This window comes from Nycticebus coucang, chromosome 21 (assembly GCF_027406575.1).
Source record: "Nycticebus coucang isolate mNycCou1 chromosome 21, mNycCou1.pri, whole genome shotgun sequence".
Lineage (NCBI taxonomy): Eukaryota > Metazoa > Chordata > Mammalia > Primates > Lorisidae > Nycticebus > Nycticebus coucang.
Genome location: NC_069800.1, coordinates 14,474,418 through 14,486,845, shown reverse-complemented (window position 1 = coordinate 14,486,845; position 12,428 = coordinate 14,474,418). Strand labels below are relative to the sequence as shown.

Here is a 12,428-nt window from a genome sequence, read left to right as displayed (position 1 = left end):
TTCATTCTGGAGAGAAACCCTACAAATGTCAACAGTGTGGCAAAGCCTTTAGGTGGTACTCAACCCTGTCTGTACATCAAAGAATTCATTCTGGAAAGAAACCCTACAAATGTCAAGAATGTGGCAAACCCTTTAACTGGTACTCACACTTTTGCTAGACATCAAAGAATTCATTCTGGAGAGAAACCCTTCAAATGCCAAGAAGGTGGCAGAGCCTTTCACCATAACTCAGACCTTTCTGTACATCAAAGAATTCATTCCGGAGAGAAACCCTACAGATGTCAAGAATGTGGCAAAGCCTTTAACTGGCACTCAAACCTTTCTAGACATCAAAGAATTCATTCTGGAGAGAACACCTACAAATGTCAACAATGTGGCAAAGCCTTTAGTCTTAGTTCAAGCCTTACTAAACATCAAAGAATTCATTCTGGAGAGAAACCCTTCAAATTTCAACAATGTGGCAAAGCCTTTAATCGGTACTCACACCTTTCTAGATATCAAAGAATTCATTCTGGAGAGAAACCCTACAAGTTTCAATGATGTGGCAAAGTCTTTAACCAGTACTTAGGCCTTTCTGTACATGAAAGAATTCATTGTGGAGAGAAGCCCTAGGTGTGTCAGCAGTGAGGCAAAGCCTTTCATGTTAATTCAACCCTTACTAGACATCAAAAAATTCATTCTGGAGGGAAACCCTAGAAATGTTAAGAATGTGCCAAATCCTTTCTGAACATCAAAGAATTCACTCTGGACAGAAACCATACAAATGTCAACAATGTGGCAAACCCTTTAACTAGTACTCAAACCTTTCTGTACATGAAGTAATTCTTGCCTGAGACAAACCCTACAAATGCCAAGCATGTGGCAAACACTTTAACCAACACTCAGGCCTTTCTTGTACATGAAATATCCATTCTGGAGAGAAACCATGAAAATAACAATGTGGCAAAGCCTTTAATCGGTGTATGAACCTTTCTGTACATAAAATAATTCATTCTGGAGAGAAACCTATAAATATGAACAGTGTGGCAAACCCTTTAACTCACATTCAAACCTCACTGTACATAAAATAAATCCTACAGGAGAGAATTCCTCGAACTATGAAGAATGTTTTAGTACCTTTACCTGGTGTTGATAACTTGCTAGGCATAAAAGAATTCACACTGGTGAGAAATCCCACAACTGTGAACAGTGTGGCAATTCTCTTAACTGGAACTCAAACCTTACTACACACAACAAAATTCATACTGCAGAGAAATCTTACAGATGTGAATAAAGTGGCAAAGGTTTCTCCAGCCCTTATTAAACATAAGAGAAATCATCCCAGAGAAATAATGTGACAATATGAAAATGTGGCAACCCGAATGCCAGCACTCACATTTTCTGTACACAATAGAATCCATGTGCAAGAGAAACTCTACACATGTGAAGAACTTGACAGATGTTTAACTTGTGCTCAAACCATTGTATAAATTAAAACTTTATAACAGAGAAATCCCCTACAAATGTGAAGGAAGTTTTGAATCCTATAACTACTACTCACACATTTCAGTCCATAGCAGAATTCATAGAGAAATTGTATATATGTGGAGAATGTGACAATGTCTTTAAATGTTTCTCATGCTTTTCTAATCACAATTCATATGAAAGAAATACTCTACAAATGTCAAGCATGTCTCAAAGCCTTAAAGTTGTCTTTGTCCGGTTAAGTAGGGCTGAGGAGAGACAGGGTCAGATGATACCAGGAGATCCTCTGTCCACAAAATGAGCAGAGGGGGCTTCCATGAAAGACAAGCTGGCATTTTAAGAAGGCTTCCAAAAAGTGAACTGATGTTTGCTCTACAAAAATGAGTCTCAGACGTCGAGAGGCCACAATGTGGACATACAGCCAATGCCACAAAAAGGGATGTTTGGATTATGGGTTCAAGTAATGTGACTGTAAGCTCAAGTAACCTATTTTCATTGACATAGTACAATTTGCACCAGTTCTATCACGCTACACAAATACAATGATAACTTCTGGAAATTGCCTTACAGGGACCGAACATGGGAAGACTCTCCTTTCTGGAAGTTCTCCCTCCTTCCAGGAAAAATCATGAATAGTTACCCCCACACCACTTAACATAGAATTGGAAAGTCTATATAAAAGGAAAGCATCTTACTAAACCCAGAATCTTCTCCACTTGAAAGATGTGTTCGTTCTCTGGACTGTACTGTTCTCTAATAAACTTTGATCTTTTGCGAACATGTATCTCTTTATTCTGCTCATTTATTCCACTGTCTTGGTACGAGTAACCATTCTTTGACCCCTGGAACAAAAAAACAGGGAAGATATACCTGACATCCGGTCTCCATATGTGACATTTTTGGGGCCAAAATTTGAGAGGAAAATACACATCTTCAGCAAGATAAGTTAATAGAACAATCAACATTGTTAATTCAAAAAAAAAACAAACTCATTGAACTTACTTCAATTACTCCAATAACTAAAGACTTAAAAACCACTAACTTGGACTGCCTTAATGACCTCCAACATCAATACGGAAGAAGGTACCCAGATGAGCATGAGAGCACTGAAATCCGGGCAGAGACTAGAGGGGGCGCGCAGATATTCCTAAGGCGTGTGCTAGGAGCTCGTGGCCCCTCGTGGCATGGTGCCTGACACGTGGCAGGTACACTGTAGATATTTTTTGAGTGGCCATAGCAGGGTAGAATACAGCAAGGCAGGAGCCAAGCCCTGGTAGAAACAGAGGCTGAGGGGGCTCCCATCCTCCCTGGGGCATCATGCAGGGATAAGCTTTTCAGGTTTCAAAAGCCAGGGGTGGAGGTGCTGAAGGCTCACAACTGGATGAGTGAATCCCAAGAAAGAACCCAGAGAGGCCTAAGTTCAGCCACAGGCAGAGAAGGATGGACGTATTGAAAACGTAGGAGAAGGCCAGGCATAGTGGCCCACGTCTGTAATATTAGCACGCCAGGAGGCCAAGGCAGGAGGGTCTCTTGAAGCCAGGAGTTTGAGACGAGCCTGAGCAACATGGAGAGATGCTGTCACTACAAAAAAAAATGTAAGAATTAGCCGGGCATGTTGGTGTGCGCCTATAGTCCCAGCCACTTGGGAGGCTGGAGAATTGCTTCAGCCCAGGAGTTTGAGGATGATGTGAGCTGTGATGATGTCACCGCACTCTAGGGCTGGCAACAGAGTGCGACCCTGTCTCAAAATAAATAAATAAACAAACATTCAATGTAAGAAAATGAAAGGAAAGTTAGGTCTTTATAAAAGGGGGAAAACCTTATTCTCGTGGTGGGTATTTCTCCACTTGTCATCCTCTCCTCTGGATGTCTCAATTGAATGTAAAAGAGTGGCACTTGGTGATCTTACTTGTTCTTCATCTCCAAGGCAATCTGTCTCACATGTGCATACACAACAGTATGACAAAGTTTTGGTAGATTTCTAATAATGAAATTCCCTGGGGACTTTCCCATTCATGGGCAGAGTGATAACTAGTAACGACCCGATTGTTCACTTTGCAGATGTTCTTCAGCTTCTGTGAGAAGAACGTAGATTACGAAACCTTTAAAGCGTTAAATGATGCATGCCTTGTCTATGACGGTCGACTCGTGATTGATACCAACTTCCACACCAACGACATAGCCATCAGAGCTGCTGGCTCCCTCACCAAATTCTCCAATAGATATTACTCAAACGAGTGGACTCACAGCAACTTCAATTCCAAAGAAATCGGCTTTCAGCTGGCAGCAGCTATGCTCAGCCTTTTTGATCCAACCCTCGAGCCTGTGACAGAGCCCCCGGCTGATCTTGACCGGCTCATCCCCATGTACAAGGGAGCCAAGATCCAAGGTGTGTAAAAGGCTGCCTTCTTCCCTCTGATGAAGCCACAGGCTGGAGCTGGGTCAGCATTCAGACCGGCCCTCTATTAGGGCTTGGTGTTTCTCTTAGGCTTGGTGATAAAGCTCCTCAGTCCCTCAGTGAGTTGTGCACAGATTGAGGGGTCTGTCTCATTTTGTAAGCATGTATTATGAACCTGGAATTAGGATTATTATTATTATCATTATCATTATTATTAGCCTTTATATTTTGAGCATTTTCCATGATCCACACCCTAACAGTGGTCTCTGTTCGACAGATCAGAAAAAAGTCTAGGGAATGGCAAAAACTAGCCAGAGGGTCTCACAGCTGGTGAGTGGTGGTTTACCCTGGTATCTTTCTTGCCCCAAACTTTCATTCTCACTGCAAGTTCAGAGATAAGGAGATGCTTCCAGGCAGCCCAGGCCTTAGCATCCTATCTGGATGGATAAGCTCAACCATTTGCAGTTGTAAACAGCCCACTTTAACCCTGTAAGCCTTGTTTGACCCCTAAGGAGATGATTTCCTAAGTGACTCAAGCTTCCAAGCTTTCATCATCTAGTTTAGAAGGTAAGAAATATCTTTAAAAATGGTGCCTTTGAATGTTGTGGACCTTCTACTAGAAAAATACACATATTTACAAAATCATATGTTCAATTCCAAGTTCAGAGATAACCCCTAAAGCTACACTTAGACCTCTAGGGAGGCCACAGACCCTGATGCCATCACCAGCAGAACATCAGACGAAAGAAACAAAATCCCCACACTGCAGTCCTCGTCTTTTTTTTTTTTTTTTTAATTAAATCATAGCTGTGTACATTGATTCATTCATGGGGTACAATGTGCTGGTTTTATATACAATTTGAAATATTTTCATGGAACTGGTTAACATAGCCTTCATGGCATTTTCCTAGTTATTGCGTTCATTTATATTCTGCATTTAGTAAGTTTCACGTGCACCCTTCTAAGATGCACCGTAGGTGTCTCACCAATTATCCTCCCTCCACCAAGCCTCCTCCCTCCCCTCTCCTCCCTTGCCCCTTTCCCCATATTCCTGTGCCCCATAGTTTCATAGTAGGGCTGAGTACATTGGATACTTTTTCTTCCATTCTTGAGATACTTTACTAAGAAGAATATGTTCCAGCTCCATCCATGTAAACATGAAAGAGGTAAAGTCTCCATCTTTCTTTAAGGCTGCATAATATTCCATGGTGTACATATACCACAATTTATTAATCCATTTGTGGGTTGATGGGCACTTGGGCTTCTTCTTGCTCTTCCTAACTAGATGACTGCAGTGACATTCTGCTGGCTTCTCGGTCTGGATGAGACCTTGGGAAAAGTGGTGGGTGGCTGAGGGGAAGCAGGAGGAGAGAGGGAGTATCAGAAACCAGAGCTGGATAGGGCTTAGACTTGAGGGACAAGTGAAAAATACTAAGAATTTAATAATGATCTTTTCTAAAGCCATGAACAAAGACGTTTGTTGGTTTTCCTTATTAAGTTCAATATTTTTAATATTTTGGCTATATATTGGAGAAGGATTGAGAAAAGGGAAGGGCATTGCAATATTTAAGGCTTGTACAGGTCTCTACCTGGTGTTGTCAGGTACAGGGTAGGGTTCCGGGGCTGTGGGTAACCACAGGATGTACACAGGGTCAGTTTGGCACATCATGGGGCATGGTGTCTATATTCAGGGCTATCACTGTCATTCACTATGATTTGATGATACGAAGCTCAATACCCCAGGGCATTTCTTATTGTCAGCAGAGCATTAGTGGGAAGGTTTGAGGAGCATACATTGCTCTAGGCAACTCTGTTTTCCCTGTGCTGAAAATATAGGCCGTTACCCACCTTGTTAACAATTAATTTCAAATGTGGAAAATTGCCTTCTCCTCTAGGAGGCATTCTTCCTGGGTCTTACCATTATCTGCATGTTGCCAAGCCTGCCATCCCGTCTCCCTTGGAGGTAGTAATGGCGCAGCCTAATTTTGTAAGTATTATTTCTGAATTTCATTTCACTTTCTTTCTTTTTTTTTTTTCCATTTTTATTTTTTTATTGTTGGGGATTCATTGAGGGTACAATAAGCCAGGTTACACTGATTGCATTTGTTAGGTAAAGTCCCTCTTGCAATCATGTCTTGCCCCCAGAAGGTGTGGCACACACCAAGGCCCCACCCCTCTCCCTCCAAACTTTGTTCACAGGAGGCTGAAATTCTTTACTCAGAGACTTCAGTGGCTGTCATATGCTGGCTCACACATCAGAAGCTTCCTATGTCAGTCAGCCTCCCAAAGGGGCCTCCCCAATGATAGGTGGCCTTTGGTCCTCATGCCCTAGCATAGCCTCCGCCCACATGGAGTAGAGCTGACCTGTGTAGCCAGCCAGATACTGTGGAAATGACAGTGTGTGACTTCCAAGGCTAAGTCAAAAAAGATACTATAGCTTCCAACCTGCAGCCTTCTAGATGACTTGCTGCTTAGTGCCGTGTTATAAGGACCCCTTTGGAGGTGTCCTTGTGATAAGGAACTCAGGACTCCTGCACCAGCTGTTATCAGTGTGCCAGCCAGATGAGTGGGCCACCTCAGGAGCAGATCTTCTGGTCTCACTTAGCCTCCAGGTGACTGCAGCCCCAGCAAGAAGCCTAGGTGAAAACTTATGAGAGCCCCCCCACCCCCCAACCCCTGGGCCACTCTTAGCTTCCGCCTCCCAGAAACTGTGAGATAATCTAAGTTTATTATTGTTTTAAACCATTATATTTTTTAAAGTAAACCTTATTTTTAGAGCGGTTTTAGGTTCATAGCAAAGTTGAGCAGAGGTGCAGAGATTTCCCATCTACTCACTATGGACATCACCCACTTCCCAGAGTGATGCGTCTGTTACAGCTGATGAACCTACATTGACCCCGGTTACCAAAGTCCATAGTTCACAGTCAGGTTCACTCTCGGTGTTCTACATTCTGTGGGTGTAGACAAGTATATGATGCTGTGTATCCCCCGTGATGGTATCACATGAGGCCATTCCGCTGACCTAAGAACCCTCTGTGGTCCAGCTATTCCTTCCATTCCAAGTCCCGGCAATCATGAACCCTTCTGCTGTCTCAGCAGCTCTGTATTTTTAGTTGGATTAATGCAGTAGGTAGTCTTTTCAGATCAGCTTTGTTCACTTAGTAATAAGCAGGTATGTTTCCTCCATGTCTTTTCATGGTGTGATAGCTTACTTCCTTTTACTGCTGTATAATATCCTGTTGTCTGGATGGGTCACAGCTGATTTATCCATTCACCTGCTGAAAAACATGAAGCCACCAAGTCTTGTGATAACCTATGATACATCAATAGATTACTGAACCCCTCGGGATTCCAGAGGAGGTGGACAGAGAGTCCACCTCTCAAGGAAAGACTGTCAAGGTCATCTTGCAGAAGAGTACATGGGACATGGGATGGGGATATTGCTGTGGCCGTCTTTGGAAAAGGCAATCTGCCCCCAGTGAGGTGGGGCATTAGAAACGTTTATCCTGAGACTTCAAAGCCAAGCCCTTTGGTCGTCACAGACAAGTGACTTGAGTCTAATGTGTACAAGAGAGAATGTTGGACTTGGTTTCAGACAAAACCAGCTTCTTCACGGACACTGTGTGCTTCCCTGCATGGGTGTCATTTATTTAAGAGCCGCTGATGCTCTCTGAATAAAGTCAGAGGAGGAGCCAAAAGGGATTTCTAGATAATGAGAGTTGTAATAAGAGTGCAACTTAGATAGATTCTTTGGCTGGTGCTATGACAGTATTTGAACAGGACCCCTGACTTTAATTAACCATTTTGCCAGGTGGGCCTCCTTTTTAATTAGTACAGAAGATCTAAACAGATTTTTTTTCCATTTTATTATCCAAGAAAAAAATGTAGGATGGTTCCATGGCAATCTTTTGGATTTGGAATTAATTTGATTAAGCAAATTTTTTGCCAAAATGGTCAGGCAGTCACCTAAATATAGCCAATTGATTGAGAATGGAGTCCATTGAACATCTCACTAGAGAAATTGAATTACTATTTTTACAATAAATGTAGTACAGATGAATCTTGTCAGACGTTCATAGTACTCACTAATTGGAATATTTAAGTAAGAGGATACTTTGGTAATTTACAAGCTCTTTGAGAAGTAACCTGACAAGGAAGAAAGGAGACCCCAAGTCGTCTACATAATAAACTAATTTGCAGATCCCAGTCCACATGCTTCGTTGGCTTATACACCACAGAATAAAGAAATTTGTCACAACAAATTCTGCCTTGGATACCATTAAATTTAAAATTGTGTGTTCACCATGAGAGCTGGGAACTTGATTTCTTGAACACTAAGTCTGATTAATCTCCAGTCTTCCATTTGGCATGAATTTCAGAGCTATTTTCCAACCTTTGTCAAAACCATAAAGGAACTCAAAAAGATAATTGCATTCAGGGGAAAAAAGTAATGAAAAAAACCACATGAGAACCGTTTACTCCGTTAAAATCTTAAATTCAGAATCCAAATTTTCTGACAATTCACTTATATACTTAAAATAAAGGAAGATACAAGAAAGACACACCCCACCAAATGTCATTATCCCAGAATTCCTGGGTGGATGGTGGGGCTGGCGCAGCCTCACCTCGTCCTCTAGTGGAGCAATTTTCTGTGAGGAGAGGCAGGAAGAATTCTGGGCCTCACTGGATTTTCCTGATCTGTCAGGTAAGGAATGAGAAGAGGAATGACCCAAACTAGGAGGGTAATTTGTGCCTGAAAATCTCCTCCGTAGGTGAATTATCTTCCACGTAATGGAAAATATTTTTATGCCTTCTAAGTCCCCAGAACAGCCCCTCCGGTTATGCGGAGACAGTGCCAGACCGCATTCAAATGGACGTAATTCCTTCCCTAGTGAAGCTCAGCTACCGGCACAGCTATGTCTCCGTTGTCTCTGTGGTATGGCTGCTTTCCGGACTCTATGCAGGGGTGTCCAACTTGCGGCCCATGGGCAGCATGCAGATTTTGAGGCCTGTTTTGTTTATCTGTGCTGTCAGATTACATGAATGTACGCACGGACCTTCTGTTTTGCTCATCAGCTATTGTTAGTGTTTGTGGATTTAATGGGTGGCCCAAGACAACTCTTACTCTTCCAATTTGTAGCAGAGGACCAAAAAAAAAAAAGGCTGAACAGCTCTGCTCCTCATAGCTATAAATCACTGTATGCTCACGATTATGCTGACAGAGCAGGCACAGAAGACCCTAGGAATGTTATTAGGTCTTTGAAAAAGACAAGCAAACGTGGCGTTGCCTGTGGCTCAAAGGAGTAGGGCACCAGCCCCACACGCCGGAGGTGGTGGGTTCAAACCCAGCCCCGGCCAAAAACTGCGACAACAACAACAACAACAAAAAAAAAGCAAAAGAAAAGGCAACAAGTGATTGAAAACAGTGCTGATGGTCCGGCTTAGGGAGCAGGCTGACTGCAGGGTCACGTAAAGTCAGACCCTTATCTCTTCCAGCTGGCAACCTGCTAGGGCCCCTGTGACCTTGCGAAGGCTAAATAACCAACTAAATGACCAAAGCCCTCACCTTGCAGTGCTCAACATGGCCAAGTTTGTGAAATCCAAACAGCCTCCTCAATGCAAAGAAGTCCTTGCAAGCTGAAGGTTGGACATTGAGTGCACCTCTTTACAAAGTCAAATTTCTGGTAACCACGTGGGTGGATCTCAAGGTGTGCCCCTTGAAAGCCTGGGTTCCCTTTTCTTAATTTCTCAGTATAAAGAAACTGTGAAGAGTAGGCTTGGGGAAAGCTAGCAGCTGGCATCCTTCTCCCAGACACCCAGCCGCCATCCTGCCTCCTCAGATGCTCATTCACCTGAGGTTTCCCAGCTTTTCCACCAATTGTCCCTTACTGTAACGGGAACACCTACCCCCAGGGTCAGGACCCCAAGCCCAAAGCTGCTGGCTTCAAACTCAAACGGTCTTTTCAGTGTACTTAACCTTTGAAATGCATGTGTAGGTCAGATTCTTCACTGTCTTTATGCATATTTTTTCTGAAATATTATTTAGTGTTACATGCCATCAAGTAAAGCCGGCACTGAGCATTTGTTCCTGCCCTGCCCCCAAATATCCAACTTCTCATTCATTCTCGAGTGGCCCGGAATTGCCCTGACGTGCCTCCATTATCTCAGTCGGCACATCCTGGCTGAGTCCTCCTTGGAGCTTTGACGTGTGATACCCAAACACCCACTAGTTGCCTCTATTTAAAAGTTAAACTATACGTCCTTATTTCACCAGAATCCCCAGGCGATGTGCAGGACTTAGTAAATGTTTGGGATTAGTGAAGTATTCCAACTTGCCTTGGATTTCTAAATGCCACATTCAAGTTCAGACTAAAAGCTTAAATCTACACTCACACAAGATTGATTGATCATTACTGTATTGCAGGCTCAGAGTCTAAGGGCAGAGGGAAGGTTCAGTTACCACCAACAAAACCAGTGTTTGTCCCTGAAGCCACCTGCTGCCAGAGCTAGTGGGGAGCACGTCTCTGGTTGGTGGGTCAGCAGCCATCAGGGCCTGAAATAAAAACAGTAGCTGTGACTTAGAATTAGAGCAGCATCTTTCCTTGTCTTTTGGGGTCAGACAGCAGTTTTAGCCAGTTTGTAAAGGGCATAAAGTCACAGATCCACACCTTTAACAATTTATAAACTAGAATGTGTTTCCCATGGTCTTGAACTTTTCTTCGCGGGAACAGACCTTGTGAAATGACTGGCCCACCCCAAACCCTGCTATCAGGAATTTGCTTATACTTGTTTCTTTTGTTTAAGTGCGTTTCAGAATAACCAAAATTCTTTGTCAACACTTTTGACTAGGGTTTTTTCTCAGAATAATGTTGTGAAACCTAAGAAATTTAGCAGTCTTAAAACACCTCAGAAAAGAGAATAAACCCAGTTTTGCGTGTTAGGTGAGTGAGATATGGAGTAACAGGATTGGTTGTAACGTAGCCACTAATTTAGGGACACAGAACAACGTAGTCACAGTTGAAAATATCCCAAGGAACCCTTAGTAATTGAGTCCTCCTATGTGGTTTCTGACACACCGTTATCTTCTGTTGAATTTAGTCGGTATCTGTTACTGTTATTTGCAATGAGCAATAAGGTCTAACGTGTCTGTTATATCTGAAAAATAAACTGCTGTGAGAAAGTTGCCAAGGTCCAGAAATGTTTCTGATGTTTGTCTGATCTTCCTCCCCTTCCCTACTGCCAGGGTTTAGAAATAGTAACAGGCAGTGCGAAAAGCGGGACCTACTTCCGAATTCACATTAACAAGTATAAAATGGTGGAGACCATCACGTGCCTCTCCAAGGAGCCTTTTCCCGCCTCCAACTACATCCGCTTGTTTGGGCAGCATGAGCAGCTCCTCAACAACCTGTGTGCTCGGTATGATGACAACCTCATCAAAGATTTCTACAGGTGAGCTGGACACTCCGTTTGACCACGGGGAAGTATAAATGTATGTCCTGTCCTATGAAGAGGGGGGTGTGACGGGATGTGCCAGGAAGTCAGAAGTCCCAGGGAGAAGCAGGGGCAGCAGAGATTTCATTCTAACTGAATGGTATCTGAAGAGCAAAACGTCATCAGAGGAGGTGCATGGATTGCAGACGTGTGCACACCTGGCTGCCATGGCCACGCATGGGCCTGGACCCCAGATGCACACCACGCCCTCGACCAGTGAGCTCAGATGAGGGGATAGGCAGGTCCCTTGGCACGTGGGCCTGCTAAGAGCAGTGGTCAGAAACAGAAGCAGTAGGCTTGGAAGCAGGATGTGGAAGAATCTGGTCCTGATGAGAACTCCACAAGCACAGGCCAGGCCAGGCCAGGACGTTTGTGATCCCAGCCTTCCTCCGGGATGGCGTGTGCTCACACGGATGGGAGCACCATTCACCCAGGATATTGATAAGGGGACTCTACACTGGAAGGTCAGTGAGGCTGGATGATCTAAATCTTTACATTTCCAAACTCTAAGACACTTTTCACCCTATACCACTAGGAAGGTGTAGAATTTTAGAACCAAAAGCCTGATTCATCCTTCTAGAAGAATTCCCCGTATCCACAAGACAAGATGCTGCAAGCACAGCAGCAGAGGACTGATGTAGGGTGTAAATCGCAGGTTCAGTGTTCTCGGTGAGCACAGGGGTAACTGCCAGAATCAGAACCAATCTCCTCCCTCTCAATGTTGTTTTTTTTTTTTTTAATTGTAGAGTACATCAGACAAACAGAAAAGTATGTGAAACATGTATGTACACTTATATAATAATGCTGGGAATCTGTGTGCCTCCCATCTGTGATAAGAAGTAACTCCTTCCCTCAGGAATTAGTGGAATTACTAGAAGCCCCTCTCTGATCACATCCATCGTGGAGGTAGCCACTGTCCTGAATTTGAGTTAGGGTCGGGTTTCCTGTACAACACAGATCAGCAAACTTTTCCTATACAGGGCAGACATGGCCACTGTTGCAGGTACTCAAGTTCAGCCCTGGCACTGAGAAAGCAGCTACAAACAGTACATAAACTAACAGATGCAGCTGTGTC

At 43.4% G+C, this 12,428-nt stretch overlaps 1 protein-coding gene across 1 annotated transcript in view; it reads left to right on the top strand.

Annotated features, from left to right (window-relative positions):
- CFAP61 (cilia and flagella associated protein 61) overlaps positions 1 to 12,428 on the top strand; it is a 367,994-nt gene that overhangs the window by 285,438 nt on the left and 70,128 nt on the right. Inside the window, exons 23-25 of the mRNA XM_053574251.1 lie at positions 3,526 to 3,853; positions 5,758 to 5,849; positions 11,106 to 11,311. Coding sequence (XP_053430226.1) covers positions 3,526 to 3,853; positions 5,758 to 5,849; positions 11,106 to 11,311 — 626 coding nt within the window. The remainder of the gene's footprint in view (positions 1 to 3,525; positions 3,854 to 5,757; positions 5,850 to 11,105; positions 11,312 to 12,428) is intronic.